We start from the raw sequence: 18,066 nt of genomic DNA, 5'->3' as shown, positions 1-18,066 counted from the left end.
TTGTATGAGTCCTGGGGATCATATGTTGTCAGTCATGGTATTAGTGCCTTTACTTGCTGAATCAGTAAAGCAAGTTGTTTGTTTTTTCCTCTCTCAATGTATTGCATGCAGAACATGGTTTCCCCTCCCTCCTCTTCTCCCAGTCCTTCCCAACCCCATCCACTCTTCCATTTCCCCTTAGAAAAGGGCAGGCCTCCCAGGAATAGCAACCAAACATGGCAGATCAACTTGCAATAAGACTAGGTACCTTCCCTCATATGAAGGCTAGAGTAGGCGACCTAGTTAAAGGAAAATTGCCCCCAAAGCAAGCAAAAGAGTTGGAGACAAAGACGAGCACTGTGGTGCTCCCATGTAATCCCAGTACTTGGAGAGGCAGATGCAGGCATATCTCTGTGAGTTCAAGACCAGCTTGGTCTACAACGTGAGTCCAGGACAGCCAGGCTACACAGAGAAACCCTGTCTGGAAAAATTTAAAAAAAAAAAAAAAAGTCAGAGCCTGCCCACAACGAAATGAGCTTAGAGAGGGCAAAGTACAGCTGGGAGGTTGCACAGCAGTGGATTCCAGTACCTGGCAAGTGAATTCCAATCCGGAGTGATTGCTGTTTCCTGAGATCATAGTCTGTCCAACCACAGCATTGGGTCCCTGAGATGGCTGGCCAGCTAGTGACACCCGGTCCCCTCCCCAGAGAATCAGGAGGGCCAGCCCCCTGCCTGGCTCTCCTCACACTCACCTAGGGTCCCTGCAATTAGCAGGGCACAGACGACCAGCCTCATTCTCAGCTGTGGGACAACTGTGTCCCGGTCGTGCTCCCCCACCTAGGTGCACTTCACCCAGAACGCAGAGGTTTGACTGACGAATCTGCCTATTGGGAAAGGTTCTTCAGCCCCAGTCCGGGCTGATCGCCACTGCCCCACCCTCCATCTGTTCCTTATCTGGCCAAGCAGATACCCAGGCTGCTGGGGACCGCTAGGAGACAACTTTCTGAACAGAACACCAACAGCTCGGGCACTATAGTTAACAATTAATAAATGGGACCTCATGAAACTGAAAAGCTTCTGCAAGGCAAAGGATATGATGCCGTCAATAGGACAAAGTGGTAGCCTGCAGAATGGGAAAAGATCCTCACCAACCCTACATCCATCAGAGGGCTAATATCCAAAATATATAAAATAAAAAAAGAGGAAAATAATGTTACAGTTTCTCTTCATTTTAATGTCCTTATCACCTTTGAGCTGAGAAATATTACCTCTTATTCTCTGGAAAAGGTATTTAAGAATAGCATTCGGTTTCTTTCTTTTTTAAAAAAAAAATTATTATTATTATTATCTACAATTTATTCACTTTGTATCCCAGCTGTAGCCCCCTTCCTCATCTCCTCCAGGTCCCACCCTCCCTCTCCCTCCCCTAGTCCTCAGATGTAGCCCATGGGCAGCTCAGTCTCCATGGAGGTTCTGGAGTAAGGGGAGTAAGGGGAGCAGGAGTTCTGCCATGAACTCGGTTGCCTGCTCCTTGACCACCTCCTCCTGGCAGGGTGACCTTACTAGACCACAGAGGAAGAGGATCTTTTCTTTTCTTTTCTTTTCTTTTCTTTTCTTTTCTTTTCTTTTCTTTTCTTTTCTTAAATGCATGTAAAACATCAGCAATGACATCCCTTGAGTTAGAGCATGTGGAAAGGTTTTCAGTACCACACTAGACTCCTCCCCTGGTCTCTCTGGTACTGGGGGATGAAACACAGGGCTTCATACATGCAGAGAGCTACACCAAAGAATACTCTTTCAGCACTTTGCTTTTGTTCTGAGACATGATCTCACTATGAATCCCAAGCTAGCCTCACATTCATAATCCTCCTGCCTCAACCTTCTCACCAGCTAAAATAAAAGACATGCATCACCACACCCAGAAGATTAAAGTTTTTATATTGCCGAGTGGTGGCGTGTACACACCAGGGATCTCAGCATTCGGGAGGTAGAGGAAGGCAGATCTCTGTGAGGCCAGCCTGGTCTACAGAGCTAGTTCCAGGACAACCAGGGCCACACAGAGAAACCTTGTCTCAAAAAAAAAAAAAGTTTTCATGTTTATAGATATATCCACATTTTGTAATATTTCAAATCTGAGTATAGGAGAGTGTTGTCTTTTATTTATTTTTGTGTATGTGAGTGTTTTTGCTGTCCATATGTCTATACACCAAAATGTGTGCTTGTGGAGGTCATTACCCCTAGAACTGGAGTTACTACTGGCTGTTAGGAACTTTGTGGATGCTGGGACTAAAACCTGAATCCTTTGCAAGTGTTGTTAACTGCTAAGTCATCACGTCAGCCAGCCAAGTATTGTCTCTGAAGAAACTCATCTAGAGTATGAGGCGATGGCTCGGTTAGTTTAGTGCTTTTTGTGCAAGCATGAGGACTTGAGTTCAGATTCCTGGCACACTCCCTAAAAATCCAGGCAGGGGGGCTGGAGAGGCCTCTCTTTCAGGGGACTCAAGTTCGATTCCCTGCAACCTCACGAAAAGTTAGAAACGGAGATTTAAAAACACAGAATTCTCTTCCGCTGGGCATGGTGGCACTCACCTTTACTCCTGGCACTTGGCAGGCAGATCTCTGAGTTCAAGGGCAGCCTGGTCTACAGTGTGCAAAGATAGCCGCCACAGCTTCATAGAGAAACTGTCTTGAAAAACAACAAAACAATAAAAACAAACAAATAAACCCAGGCAAAGTGGAGACTGTGATTCCAGAGCTGAGGAGGCAGATGTCCCTGGCACAGCAGAATCAGTGAAACTCTAGTCCAGTGAGAGACACTGTCTCAAAAAAAAACAGGTGGAGAGTTACTGAAAAAGACAGCCAGCATTGATCTCTGACCTCTACACATACATGTTTCTCACTCATGTGCACACACACACACATGCACTCTGCACATACATAAATCACACTTACACACAAGAAATCATGTCCATCTTAAAGTTGCTGAGATGGGCACGGTGTCGCACCCTGTAATCCCAGCACTCGGGGAGGCAGAGGCAGGCAGATCTCTGTGAGTTTGAGGCCAGCCTGGGCTACTAAGTCAATTCAGGACAGCCAAGGCTACACAGAGAAACCCTTTCTCAAAAACAACAACAACAAAAAGCTACTGAAGAAAAGTCACGCACATTATCTTGAGACTGTTATTTGTTTTTAGGCACTGGGGATTGGATCCAGGGCTCTGTACTTCCCCAGCACTTGATCTGCCACTGAGATATGCCTTTAGTTCCCCCATCCTTTTTTAAAGCACTTTTTGTTTTAACACAGGATTTCACTAAGTTGCCCAGGCTGGTCTGGAACTTATGATCCTCCAGCCTCAGCCCCAGAGCACTTGAGCTCACAGGTTTGTGCCATAAGACCTGGCAAATAACATTTTTGAATGTGTGACAAACCGTTACTATAATACCTTTCCCATTGTTGACACTGGTAACTTGTGTTTATTACTTTTCTTTGATTACTGTTGCTGGGGTTTTAGCTATTTTTCTAATTTAGCAAAACACACAAACTGGGATTGGACAGATGACTCCGTGGTTAAGAATACTTTACTACTCTTTTGAGGACCCAGGTTTGGTTCTCGGCACTCATATCAAACAGCTCACAACTGCTTGGTCCTCCAGTTCTAGAGAATCCAATCTATCTGCTGTCCTCCACAGGTGTTAACCGCACTCACGTGTAAACAAAAATAAAATAAAACTTTTAACAATATCCTTCCACACTTTGGCTTTGTTGATTTTTCTGTACTGTACATTCATGTTATTTCATTGATTGCTGCTTTTTTTGTTTGTCTTCTTTTCAAGATAGGGTTTCTCTGTGTAACCCTGGTTGTAATGGACTCTCTTTGTAGATCTGGCTGGCCTCAAACTCACAGAGATCCACCTGCCTCTACCTCCTGAGTGCTGGTATTAAAGGTGTGCACCACCATTCCTGGCTTAAAAGTCCTTTTTTTTTTTTTTTTTTTTTTTGTTTGTTTGTTTTGTTTTGTTTTGGTTTGGTTTGATTTTGTGTGGCCCTGGATGTCCTGAAACTAGCTCTGCAGACCAGGCTGGCCTCGAACTAAAAAAATCTGAGTGCTGGGATTAAAAGCATGTTCCACTACCACCTGAATTTTTGCTTTCTTGGCTATCTTTGATTTTTACCCTTTCTCTAGGTTTTTGGTTGTTTCTTTTTGTTTTGTATTTTTTGAGATAGGGTCTTACTCTGCACTTGGTCTTGCCTGGAACTTTCAGTTCTCCTGACTTAACCCTGCTTTAAAGAAAATCTTCAATATTCTAATAATAACCCTGGACTGGGATTGTGATGTCTGACTATGATGCCTGATATAGGACTCAAACATTTATCAACCAGAGGAATACAGGCATATAAATGTCCCATAAGTAGTTGAGCAGTCTGTTCTGTAGGCCTGTGAGCAAAAACCACACAGAGTCCTGGGGTGACTGGTGTCCTAGAGTTAATGATCCATCTAAAGCTAACACATCCCAAATCCATAAGGGCCAAAGTACCTGCTGACGAGTGGAATGTGCTCTGAGAATGCCTCATGTCCAGGGACAAACTCATATGGCAAAGAAAGGACATCCAAAGTGCTAAAGTCACCTCGTGGGCGCAGGCTGTCAGACACCAGATGGAAAGTTAGAAAAAGTGGATGGCTCGGCTAATGTCTATAATTACAGCCCTTGGAAGGCAAGAGATACAGAAGTTCAAAGGCAGCCTTGACTACATAGTAAGTTTAAGGCCGGCCTGGGCTACATGAGACTTTCCAAACAAACAAACAAACAAACAAACAAACAAACAAACACAAATACCAAGCACAAACCAAATCAAACCAAACCCAAATCCAGAAGATTAAAAGGAGGACAGTTTTGAAGACTTTGTGTTGAGGGTTATCTTCGGGAAACAGCAGATTTGGGCTTGCGCCACTACTGTGTACCCAGGTACTTAGCTAAGTGTTTTCTCTAATGTTAATTTGTGATAAGCTTTGTGTAGTAGTTGACATTGTTTTTCTTTTTGCATTTAGGAAGAACGGGAAGGAGAGAGGTTAATTAATGTGTCTAGATCCAATGAGCAGTATGTCACAGTGAGCACCTGCTACCGCAGTTCCTGATTTTTACACATGTTTTGTGGTCTTGGGCATTTGTCCCAGGAACAATACACCCTAACCCTAAAGGGAACCTGTTTCACAAGCTCCTGAGGGAATACTGGCTTTTATCTCACCTCCAGAAAGCCTATTGTCCAAGAGATCTAGACTCGGAAGTCTTACTTTGTATATATAAAAAAGTGTGTGTGTGTGTGTGTGTGTAGACAGCATGTGAGAGTTGGTTCTCTCCTTCCAATATACAGGTCTAGGGTCAGGCTTGGCAATGAGTACCCTTACCTATTGAGCCATCTCGCTAGTGTCAGCTCTCCCATTTTTAATGTGCAGTTTTTAAGAACCATCAGTGTGCTGACATCTAAATGGATATCTAGAATAAGGAAACCATGGGAGATGGTACAAAAGCTTTCATGGAGTTAGAAATTATAAACATGATTCTTATATGTGTTTTATTGGCCTTAACTCAGTCATATGATCTTCACTTAGATCAGTGGTTTTCAGTCTGTGAATTGTGACCCCTTTGGGGGGTCAAACATATTTTTCATAGGGGTCACATATCAAATATTCTGCATATAGATGAATTTAATTCAGAACATAGCTGCTCTGGTAAGACACTACATCCAAAGACCTTCTAGATATATGTGATCTAGCTGAAATACAGCATGCCTTTAATCCCAGGAAACAGAAGCAAGCAGAGTTTAAGGCCAGCCTGGTATAGTGCATGTTTCAGGTGAAGAAAAGCTTAGGTCCAGGTGTGGTGGTATATGCCTTTAATCCTACCACTTAGGAGACAGAAGCATGCATATCTCTGAGTTCTCATCAGTGCTGTTCAGGCAATTTGGTTGAGTCAGTAAGTTGAGAGGCAGTGCAGGGAAGTTGAGTTCATGATAGCTCAGTTTGTGAAATTTTGAGGCAGTTTTACTGGAAGAGTTTTACAGAGACTGGTTGAAGGGAGAACAAACTAAATACAAGTGAAAACAGAATGAGCCAGAGAATGAAAAGGAGTTAAAAAATTAGAATAGATGGCTAGAGTTAGTTTGAGGCCAAGCAAAGCAATTCAGTCAGAAGCTGAGAGAAGCTAGTTTCAATCAGTCAGCTTGGAGAGGAATTTGAGACAGAACAGCTGACTTGAACCAGCCAACCAGAGTTCAAAAGAGCTAGAAAGGGTGAGCTTGCTTACTCAGCAGTAGATCTCAGAGGCTGAAAACATTCTAGACCTAGATTGGATTGTACGGAGGCTAGATACTTCCTAGATGAGACCTAGATTAGCATACAAAGATAATAAGCATTGGAGACAACAGTTACATCAGGAGAATAAAAGATACTTTTACATATCAGATATTTACATTATGATTCATAACAGTAGCAAAATTACAGTTGTGAAGTAGCAATGAAACAATTTTATGGTTGGGGGGGTCAGCATAACATGAGGAGCTGTATTAAAGGGTCACAGCATTAGAAAGGTTGAAAATTACTGACTTAGATGTAAAGTGGATTCATATTTCTTATTATCATCCAAAGTCCCTGCTAGGAAAGAGTCTTCCTTTTTCTTCTGTTCCCTTTTCACATTTGCACTCTTTATAACTGAAATCCCTGGCTGGCAACCTCTTTCCAGCTCAGCACAATGTCAGAAAATGGAAGGGTTGTAGCCCAAGAATAGCTGTACAAACCACTCAGACTCTGGTCTCAGTTAGACGTAGATGGCTTATTGAACACACATCCCAAAACCAATCAGAATCAGAGACAAAGAAAGGACTTGGGAGCCAGTCTGCTTTTAGGAGAGCCTTTTTATAGAAAAAGTAAGTACAGAAGACAAGCAGGGTGGGGTGTGGGTGGCAGTATTATATTTTAACACAACTAGACAAAGTATTATCAGCTAACTTTTAAGCTGATTGTTACCAAGTGAGGTAAGCGAGGTGGTGGTTAGGGTCTTCCAGAGTACAGCAAGAGTATAGCCAAGGGAAGAGATAACATAGAGTGCAACTGAAGTGTAGCCAAGTGAGGAGATAACCGAGCATGAGCTGGGACACCACTGAGTAATAGTGAAATATAAGGTTAACTTGACCCTCTGGTAGGATTGGCTAGTGTTAGCTATGAATAACTACTTCTAGGGAGTAAGTTAAAAATTTTTGAATTAATTTCACCTTATAAACAAAAAGGGAAATAAACTGGCTTCAGCTATGTTACAAAGAGCAGGCTCTAATAGAAACAGCTAGATAGTTACTTCCTCTGCGTTGAAACATTCCTCTTGTAAGATGCAGGAAGTTCGTGAAAACTAGGAGGCTCAAAAAATGCCCAAGACTCACAAGGCCCCTTCACAGGATAATATAAGCAGCCAGCAATTGCTAGGGAAGAAGAGGCTTCTGGTAGCTGTCTGTAAGTTGAACAGTAAACTCCAGGGGTTCATGAGTCATCACAATGGTAGGGCAGGCCTTCAGCGGTACAATGCCTTTGAGTCGACTTTGTTCTTGCAAATAACCCCAAAGTTTACCAAGCTAACTTGGGTGCATTTATTTATTTGGTCACGCCTTTCTAGGATGAAAAGATTTTTTTTTTCTTTTTCACAATTCTCCAGGAAGAGTCACATAATAGCAGCACGTCTTGGGTTTTTGTTTTAGTTCAGGTTCTGCACCCCCCACTACCTCCTTAAAAAAAAAAAAAAAAAAAAAAAAAGACATGGTATCATGTAAGTCCAGGCTGCCTTTGAACTCATTGTGTAGGCCAGGATGACACTGAACTTCTGCTCCTCCTCCCTCTGCCTGCAAGTGCTGGGGTTGTAGGCTTGCACCAACTCGAAGGGTTAAGTGATACTTTTGATTTAATCTGGTTTTGTGCATGATAGGCAAGCATCCTACCAACTGGCTAATATCCCTGGCCTCCAAACATTCTGTTATATAAGAGGTTTGGTTGGTTGGTTGGTTGGTTTTTGTTTTTTGAGACAGAGTTTCTCTATGTAGCACTGGCTGTCCTGGAACTCCATAGACCCAGCTGTCCTTGAACTTAAGAGACCTGCCTCTGCCTCCCAATTGCTGGGATTAAAGATGTTCTATTGCTTAATTTGATAAGTAAAGGCTTAAAAAAAAACAAAACAGGGAAATGAGACAGGAAGAAGAAAGGCATATAAACAATGCATTAACAAGTCAGTCACCTCTGTTAAGAGTGATACTTAAATCCACTGGGAAAACTCTCTGAGCCCAAATAAGTAACTCCACTCAAGGCGTACACCTTCCTGTCAGTTCTTTTTCATGGGTCATACATTCTCTAGACATCTGCTTTGTTCTACAGACAGCACAGCAGACTCCTCATGCCATAGAGCAGTGAAGAAACACTTGCTGCTTGGTAGAGATTTCTGAGGTGTGTAAGAAGAGTGTGGTAGTTTGAATGACAAATGCTCCCTCTCCCCATAGCCTTGGGCATATGAACACTTGGTCTTCAGTTGGTGGTTATGCTGATTGGTTTTATGTTACATTGAGACAAACCAGTCATTTGGGTACTTCAGTTGAGAGAATGTCTTCACCAGATTGGCCTGTGGTCCATGTTCTTGATTGATGATTGATGTGGGAGGGCCCAGTTCAGTGTGAGTGGTACCACTCCTGGCAGCTGGTGCTGGCTGCTACAAGAAAACAGGCTGAGCAAGCCATGAGGAGCAAGCCACCAAACAGCCTGTCTCTGCGGCCTCCGCATTAATTCCTGCCCTCAGGTTTCTGCCTTGAATTCTTGCTCTGACTTCCCTGAATGGTGTAACAAACTGTACTATTAAATAAACTTTTCTCCTCCAAGTTGTTTTTGTTTTATCATGGTGTTTTAATCACAAAAATAGAAACCCTACAACGGTGGCATGATTGGGGAAGGTTTAAGCGGTGCACTGTCGAGGGCCAGATTCAGGAGTCTTTGCCTGAGGCTATGGTGGACTGAGAAGGAACATGCTTGGCAGAGCCAGTAATGGCCTGGGGTCAGGGCGTTGGGTGGGAGGGCTCTTTGGCTTCAGTTCCTGAGAACCCAACTCTTGCCACCATCTGGGCCTATGGGCTGTGGTTATCAGTCCAAGGCCAGTGCACTCTGGGCTCTCATGTTCTTGAGATACCCCATGTTCCCTTCGTGCAACACTGTTTGCCTTCCTGTTGACTTCATCTCTTCGTATAACAGTGCCTGCTGACCTCGTGCGCCCCATTTCTTCCCCTGGAAACAGTATAGAAGATGCTGTACTTTTTAATAAGCTTGCTTGTCATAAGGCAGAGCTTGTGTGAGACCTCCTGACCCTATACTTTCTGTCTATGTTCTTATCTAATGGCCATCTCCTACTTAGGACCCTGTCACTAAAGAATGACCTGCCAGTTCAGTGCAGTCATGCTTGGGCGAAGCGTGTCACTGTGGGTTGGACTTTAAGAATAAAAAGACTTGCCTACTTGCAGTTTTCTGTCTCTGTCTTGTGTTTATAGCTCAACAGGCGGATTCTCAGCTGCCATCTGCCATGCTGTTCCTACCACTATGGACTCTAACCCTCTGGCACCACAAGTGCAAATGAATTCTCACTTTAGTAAGTTGCCTTGTTTCCGATGTTTCTTTCACGGGTGACAGAAATGTAATACATGGAGGAAGCATGGTTCAGTCATGACAGCTCACCTCTGTAACCCACACACTTGCTAGGCTGAGATAGGAAGAACAGCATGGGTTCAAGGGCAGCCTGGGCTACATAATGAGTTCTAACCCAGCATGAAAATGGAATGAGACTGTACCCCCCCAAAAAAAACCAAAGTTAAAAGAAAAAAGATGATAGTTAAGGGTCTTCTCTCTGGTCTCTGCCAGAATCCGGAAATAACAGAGATTAAAGCCATTGTTTCTGGGTGGGCATCTACCTCATTTGATGGTGTCTCTTCGGCCATATCTTTCCTCCATACATAGGCTGTGGTGGTCATTACTCAGAGAACTCTCAGGTTTCTCTTCTTTTTAAAACCAGATGCAATCCACCTTTCTAGCAATTTAACATCCTACACTTTTGGCTTTTAATATTCTTATTTATTTATTGCAAAGAAACCATTCTTTTCTGAGAGTGTCTCCTTACAAGACCCACTTAAACACAGCCACACCATGACATGGTGCTGGCATTCTACCTTAGAACCTTCTCCCTGGAGCTCACACAATCAGTAAGTTGTATTCTATTTCCCAGCTAGCTCAAGCTATCAGTTTAAATAGATGCTAGGCTCTATAGCAAGAGAGGCTGTTTTCTAAGTTTCACTTTTATTTATGTGTATATATTTATTTAGAACACCAGGATTTTTTATAGATGTAACTTTTTAAATATCATTTCTTTAGGTATTTCATGAGTGCTCTGCTTTCCTGTACATCTGCACACCAGAGGGCATGGGATCCCAGTCTAGATGGTGGTGAGCCACCATGTGGTTGCTGGGAATTAAACTCTGAACCTCTGGAAGAGCAACCAGTGCTCTTAACCACTGAGCCAGCTCTCCAGCCCCAGAACCCTGGGAATTTAAAAATAAAACCCTATAGTAAAACAATCAAACTCTTTCCAGCTTTCTGTATTTAAATTTTTATTGTGTATGTGTGCATGGGAGAACTCAAAAGGGCACAAGTGGATGGAGGCCAAAGGTCAGCTTTAGGTATCTTTGTCTATTAGTCTTTCTTATTTTTTGAGACAAGCGTCAGGGTTGGTTTGTGAACTTAAGAGAAACTAGTTATCTGAGTAAAGGGAATCTCAACCGAGAAAATGCTTCCATCAGATTGCCTGTGGACAGGTCGGAAGGGCATTCTCCTGATAATGACTGATGTGGGAGAGCCCACAGTGGGGCAGGCCCACCCCAAGGCAGGTGGTCCTAGGTTGTCTAACAGAGCAGGCTGAGCAAGCCATGGGGGGTAAGCCTGGTTGTTGGCCTCTGCTTCAATTCCTGCCAACTTTGCTCAATCCTTGGTGTACCTATAGATATGATGGCAGTTTCATGACAGAAGTACATTTTAACCATGAACTGTAGCTTTTCTCAGCACTAATAATTTATTTGAGGCATTACGGAGTCTTAGGTATCCCAGAATACCTCCTGCTTAGCTAGAACATACCCAGTTTTCTATGGTGCTGGAGCCTTCATCCAATGATTTGTGTATGCTAGGTAAGTATTCTTCCAACTAAGCTACAGCCTCAGGCCCTCAACTCTAAGTATTTCCTTTCTCCTCCCTAGTGGTGACTTAACTTTGAGCCTCTGTTATTATTTGCCATTCATCTTCATTAATAAAATTTATTATTTATTTATTTTTGGTTTTTCGAGGCAGGGTTTCTCTGGGTAGCCTTGGCTGTCCAAGACTTTTGTAGACCAGGCTGGCCAAGAACTCACAGAGATCCACCTGCCTCTGCCTCCCTGAGTGCTGGGATTACAGGTGTGCATCACCGCACCCAGCCTGTAAAACTATTTTAAATGATACTTTTAAAACAGGATCATTAGAATCACTGCAATGACCAGTATACTCTGAATATATTGTACTTAAAAGAGTTTGGGCTGGACATCGTGGCATGCCTTTAATACCAGCATTCTAGGAGGTAGAGGAAGGCAGATCTTGAGTTCAAGGGCAGCCTGGTCTACATTGTGAGTTCCAGGACAGTCAAGGCTATGTAAAGACCCTGCCAAGGGTACAGGAATCTAATTGGACTTTACAAGCAAGTACACTAGAATGTCCAATAGTCAGATTATAGTTTGGCTAAGATTCTTGGTCACAGGATGCCAAAAATACACAATCTTCAACAAATGGTGCTGGGAAAACTGGATATCCATATGTAGAATAATGAAATTGGCCCCTTATCTCTCTCACCCTGCACAAAAGTCAACTCCAGACGGATCAAAGACCTTAACGTCAGACCTGAAACTCTGAAACAAAAATAGGCAAGGACTTTCTGAATAGGGCCCTAGGAAATACCAGCAACCGACAAATGAAATGGGACCACATGAAGTTAAAAGGTTCTCTGTACAGCAAAGTTAATCTAACGAGCTACGTACATGACAGTGGATATCTAGAAATAGAAGTCTGAACATGAAATCAAACCACCCAATCAATAAATTTGCCAGTCTTTCATCATTTTCTTCCAGTTACTGTTTTTGGCCTTGATAAGGAGTGATTGTATTCTTATGGAGGGGAGAAACCCACCCAGTCAGGGGAGCCAGAAAGACCTCGACCTAATAATTATCCCCCCTACAAACTAAGAGATAATAAACATGCCTTTATTTGAACACTTCCTCAAGTTGGAGAAGCAGCTATTAGCTTCACGGTGTTTTCTCGTGCACTGCTGGGGAGAAGTCGCCGCGTGACCCCCTGCTCCACCCGTGACCTTCTTTCTGCACGTTCTGGATTTCCGCTGCTCGGTCTGTCGGCCTGCAAACCCTCCCCTGAGCCGTGAGCTCCCGCCAAGCCAAGACGAGAAACACAAAGCATGGGTTCCAGGTCCTCTCCGGAAAGAGGGCACCAGGAACGCCCACTTCCGACTGCTCCCGTTCCCTGCGCAGGCCCCGATGACGCCACTTCCTCCGGAAAGGGTGTCGCGTCCGCTCGGTTGGCGCGAAAGTCGGTTCCCGGCCTCGGCGTTTCCGGGTTCTGCAGCGTTAGCTTGGGGTTGGGGCCGCCGCCGGGGGCGGGGGGTGCGCGCCGGGGTGGCGCCCGACCCCAGCCGCAGTCCTGCCGGCCGCGCGCCCCCCGACTTGATGCCCGTGGGCCTTCCGGCTCCACCGAGGTGAGCGAGAGCCAGCTCTTCCCGGCCGGCGTCTCCTGCGGCCTTCGCGGCTCTAGAAGCCCTCTAGTAACCGGCGGGTGGGCCTCAGACACCCGGGAAGCCCACCTTTTCCCTGGGACCTGGGGACAATCGCGTGGGCCTTTCGGGCGAGCGTGCACGACCTTGCACGGTGGCTGCTTGAGTTTAAAGTCGGTTGACTTAGGAGCAAATCTTGCGGGCGGTGGGTACCAGCAACCACAGCCGCCCTCTGTTGTCTGTAAGCCCGGCGAAAGTGAATGTCCATTGACTGAGGGGCCCCAAACCAAGGGCTTCAGGGTATTCCATCAGGGACGTTAATTTTGTTCACAGATTTGCAAGGGTTCGTGTTGCCCTGTTTTTTGTTTCTTTCTTCGACTTTGCCCATGTTCCACGGTCTTTTGTAAACATCTTGGATGAATTCATGAACAAAGCCTGATGTCTGTTTCTTAGGCATTCTTGCTTGTATAAGAAAATAGTTGATTTGCACGCCTGTGAGTCAGAGGCAGGTGGATCTCTGATTTCGAGGCCAGCCTGGTCTACAGGTCTTTATTCCAGGACAGCTAGAGCTTGTCTCGGAAGAAAAAAAAAATTGATTTGAACATATAATTGCCTACCTAATTTATTTTTGCTCTTATTGACTGCCTTATTCTCACAGTTCAGCTATGTCCAGAAATGACCAAGAACCGTTTCTTGTGAAGTTTTTAAAGTCTTCAGACAATTCAGAAAGTTTTTTTAAAGCTCTTGAGGTAAGATTTATTGGATATGCCTTATTTGATGCTGGAGCTCATTTTCAAGTTTTAAATGTATTTGATTTGTTGGATTTTATGTCGTGGAGTTTTGCTACAGCATGTGCTTAATCCAGATGTATCATTCTTACATACTTTTTTTTGTTAATGTGAGTATAGCATTATGTTTTTGTGGGGATTGAAATCTATTAGGACAATTGACTGTTGACTTACCCATTCTCGGTCTCATGTGTGTCTGTGTGTGTGTGGTCTTGTGGGTTTTTGTGGAGCCAAGAGCTCCATGTTAGGTGTTTTCTAATGTCACTTTCCACCTTATATTTTGAAGCTCACTGGTTGCACTAAACTGGCTGACTAGCAAGCTCTAGGGCTCCTCCAGTCTCATCCTTCCCAGTGCTGGGATTGTAGGGAGCACTGCAAGGCAGTGGGTAGCTTCTTTATGTGGGCTCTGGGAATCCAGAGTTCCTTGCGCTTTCACAATAAGCACTTTACTGACTGAGCCATCTTCCCAGTTTTCTGACTCGGAGTGACAGTTGTTTTGTCTACCAAGCTTATTGACCCTTTGAGCAGTGAAGAACTTTGAGTCACAGTGTAATAGTTTCGGTTCATTGCATATATATATGCATATATATATATATATATTCGCAGTATATATATAGTATACTGTATATATGGGATAGAATGAGATGATGGGTGTGGCTTCGAGCTTTGTCGTTCAGACCCTAATAATATTCTTGTAGCTTGGGAATCTATTAGAAATGCAGTCTTGGGGCGCCAACATGCACGTGACAATTAGAGTCTGCATTTTAAACAAAACCCCTAGTTTTGCATATTTAAGTTTGAGAAGCAGTTGGTTGTTACAGTGCTTTCAAAGTTCACTCACCCAGCAGCCATCAATTGATTGTCCATCACTTGACAGATTTTCCTCTATCTCAGTACTTAGGTGTATCAGTGATCAGAACAAGCAAATGTCTCTCTGTTACAGCACACACGCAGCGAGAAATAGGTAGAAAGCAGGTGACAAGCAAAACTCTATAGTAAGGGGACCAGTGAAAGTTTTGAGACTGCATTTCATTGTGTAGCTCAGGCCGATCTGGAAGTCTGTTGTCCTGCCTCAGTCTTCTGAGCACTGAGATTACAGATGGGTGCCACCACACCTGGTGCCTCTGTAAGGGGTCACGTACTATGGAAAGATGACGAAAAGCCTGAACAATTTAAGGATTCCCAGACCCTATTTGTTGGAGGAGAAAAAATGGAAAGGTTACAACTTAAAACTGAATGTGATCGAGGTAGGCTTTATGGTGGAGATTATAATGCTTGTTTTTAAACTATTTTAATCTCTACATCCTTTCCACCAACCCCATCAACCCTAGGTAGGAGAGAGAAGTGGGGAGAGGGGCCGCAGATCTCTTGAATTCTCCAATCCGTTCAGGGTCAGTGGGTTCTTTTAGGGCTACACCAATCTCCATCAGCAGCGAACAGCCAGCAGTCTCCTCCAAGATGCTGTACCCCAAGCCTTTCTCTCTACCTGTCTGTTCCAAGTCACCGCACCATCGGTCTCTGGTCTTTCCAAACTGTTAACATGCCACACCCCACATGAGACAATTAACAGCTGGGACAAACTTTAGCCCAACTAAAATACCAAATTTGGATTAGAACAAAATATGGTTATATAACATAACTGAGTTTTTAAAGAAACCAAAACTTCATTACAGGATATTTAAGTAAATGCTGGTGGGTATCTAGGGAAAGAAGGTTCAGTGAGAGGAAACATTTATATCCAGGGTGTCTGTCTAGATAAGGTTAGTATGGTAGCGTACAGAATCAGAGGTGGGGAAGAGTATTATGGAATGTTCAAGAAGTCATGTAGTGTTTAGGAGATACATGTTGTGAAGATTGACTTTCAGTGAAGTGTGTTTTTTTTGTTTGTTTTTGTTTTTTGCTTTTTGTTTGTTTTTTTGAGAGAGGGTTTCTCTTTGTAGCCTTGGCTGTCCAGGAACTTACACTGTTAGGCTGCCCTCGAACTCTCAGCGATCCGCCTTCCTCTGCCTCCTGTAATCCCAGCATTCAGGGAGACAGAGGCAGGAAGATCTCTGAGTTCAAAACCAGCTTGATGTACAAAGCAAGTCCAGGACAGCCACGGTACAAAGAGAAACCCTGTCTCAAACAAACAAACAAACCCCATTCATTCTTATAGGGAAGAAATAAAAATATACATATTTAATATAGCCAGTGCTTGTTTGTTTTGTTTGTTTTTTTCCTTTATTGAACATATTCTACCCAGAGGAAGTGTATTCTAGAAAGCAGAATGACCATGGGAGTGTTGGTTAGTTGTCGAGCATTTGTATAGTGTGCATAAATTCTTGGTTTTGGTTTCTTGTGCTGCAAAACAAACCCATCATGGTCAAGAAAAGTGTCTTTAGGAATTGATATTTAAGCAGACTTTATTGAAGTGAAGAATAATGTCAGGTGGAAACCGAGAGAAGTAGGAACAAAACCAGACCCTCTAAGTCTGAGTGTGGTGGAAAGTCGGAGGGTTTTGAGCAGAAAGTAGCATGACCTGAATTTTGTATGGGTCTGGGACAGCCTGTTGGTTTGCTAGATTGGCTGGCTAGGGATCCCACCAGAATCCTGTCTCTGTCCACCCCCGCCCCCAGTGTTGGGATTACAAGTAGAGCCTTCACACCAGGCTTTTTATAGGGGTGCTGGGCATCCACACTCAGATACCCATTCTTGCATAGCAAGCACTGAGCCATCTTTCCAGCCCCTGGTTGGTTTCTTAAAAAGGATTACTACCTTCTGTGTGAAGAATAGATCAAAGTTAAGTGAAGAGACTAATTCAGAGGCTTCTGAAATGGTTTAGGTGAGAAGTAATGCTTTAATTAGGAAAGAGCTGGGTTTAAAATGTGCTTTTAAGAGTTGGCAGGGCTTAAGTTTAGGGAACTAATTTTTATTCTTTGTTCTTTCAGTCAATAAAGGAATTACAATCAGAAAATTATCTTCAGATTATTACAGAAGAGGAAGCATTGAAGATAAAGGAGAATGACAAGTCCCTTTATATCTGTGATCGTTTCAGTGGTGCTGTTTTTGATCACCTTAAACAGGTTTGCTGTTTCTAAGATACTTATTTGGTGGTGGGTTTTCCTTCTTCTCCCTTTCTTTTTTATTTGTGATGTGCATGCATGTGTGTGCGTATGGTCTCCTGTTCTGTGAATTCTTTACTATCTTGAGTACTGTGAGTACCTTGGAATTCTTTGGGCTTGTGTTTCTTAGCCATCTGAGCCGCTTTATTGGCTGGTGCATTGTTTGAAAAGCATACTTGAATGTTTCTCAGTTGCTATAAGATAATATATCTTGGGGCTGGAGCGATGCCTTAGTGTAAGAGCATGTACTGCTCTTAAAGAGACCTGAATTTGTTTCCCAGCACCCATGTCTGATGGCTCACAACTGCTTGTAATGCCAGCCCCAGAGGGATCCAATATCAGCAACCTTCAATTTACTTGCACAAAACGTATATATATTTATATAAGGGGACACACACATACATATAATTAAAAATAATGAAAATAAATCTTTAAAATATATTTATTACTTATGTGTAAGAATTTTTACCTGCATGCATGTTGGTGCACCATGCTCATACTTGTTCTTGGAAGTCAGAAGAGGGCATTGATCCCCTGGTACAGCTGGTTGTAAGCTACCAAGTGGGTGCTAGGACCAAACTCAAGTCCTCTGTATGAGCAACATGTGCTCTAAACTGCTGAGCCATCTCCCCAAGTTTTGTTTTTTTTTTTTTTTTTTTTTTTTTTTAAAGGACTAAGTTTGTTTTAAGAGGTTGAAATTTTGATGGCAGTTATGAAGGGCTCTTGTGTTCTTTGCTTTTGGCCATGTGTGTTTTTTTAATGCTCATTGTGCTTGCTTGGGGAATTACGTGATATTTTTTTTTCCTTCTTCTGACATTTGATGGTTTCCCACAAATGTCAGCTCCTGTGAATGACTGGTCAATGCTCCAAATTTAATTTTGTGATCTTTTCCTTAACTTTTTTATAGCTTGGCTGCAGAATTGTTGGTCCTCATGTAGTCACATTTTGTATGCGCCACCAGCAGTGTGTTCCAAGAGCCGAGCATCCAGTTTACAACATGATTATGTCCGACGTAACTGTATCGTGTACAAGCCTGGATAAAGACAGGAGGGTAAGCACTGGAAGGGGCAGCTGGCTCCGCACCCACTCGCCCTGGGAAAGGCTGTGCACACGGTACTCGTAACTTGATGACTTCATAAGTGCATCATTTTCTCATTCCTTTTCCTCCCTCCAAATCCTCTCACACACCATTCCGTGCTCTCTTTCAAATTCATAACCTTTTTTCATTGTTATATGCATGTATGTATATACAGATATAATCCTAAATAGATAAATACAACCTGCATTCTACTAGCCTACAAATAGTTATTTTCAAATCTAAAATTCATGCACATC

General features: G+C 43.3%; 2 protein-coding genes across 5 annotated transcripts in view; one reads left to right on the top strand and one right to left on the bottom strand.

The window, feature by feature from the left end:
* Nucleotides 1–869, bottom strand: part of LOC110561107 (inhibitor of carbonic anhydrase) — a 35,171-nt gene extending 34,302 nt beyond the window's left edge. For both annotated transcript variants that reach the window (XM_060385408.1, XM_060385409.1), the window contains exon 1: nucleotides 736–869. In XM_060385408.1, coding sequence (XP_060241391.1) covers nucleotides 736–774 — 39 coding nt within the window. In that variant the 5' untranslated portion in view covers nucleotides 775–869. The remainder of the gene's footprint in view (nucleotides 1–735) is intronic.
* Nucleotides 870–12,641: 11,772 nt separating this feature from the next.
* Topbp1 (DNA topoisomerase II binding protein 1) overlaps nucleotides 12,642–18,066 on the top strand; it is a 48,616-nt gene continuing 43,191 nt past the window's right edge. Inside the window, exons 1-4 of one of the 3 annotated variants that reach the window (XM_021657395.2) lie at nucleotides 12,642–12,827; nucleotides 13,501–13,591; nucleotides 16,558–16,692; nucleotides 17,639–17,782. In XM_021657395.2, coding sequence (XP_021513070.1) covers nucleotides 12,799–12,827; nucleotides 13,501–13,591; nucleotides 16,558–16,692; nucleotides 17,639–17,782 — 399 coding nt within the window. In that variant the 5' untranslated portion in view covers nucleotides 12,642–12,798. The remainder of the gene's footprint in view (nucleotides 12,828–13,500; nucleotides 13,592–16,557; nucleotides 16,693–17,638; nucleotides 17,783–18,066) is intronic. The other 2 variants (XM_060385405.1, XM_021657396.2) reach the window with 2 other exon arrangements.

The sequence above is a fragment of the Meriones unguiculatus genome, chromosome 6, assembly GCF_030254825.1.
Source record: "Meriones unguiculatus strain TT.TT164.6M chromosome 6, Bangor_MerUng_6.1, whole genome shotgun sequence".
Lineage (NCBI taxonomy): Eukaryota > Metazoa > Chordata > Mammalia > Rodentia > Muridae > Meriones > Meriones unguiculatus.
The sequence above is the reverse complement of the archived record's forward strand: the minus strand, read 5'-3'. Positions and strand labels throughout refer to the sequence as shown.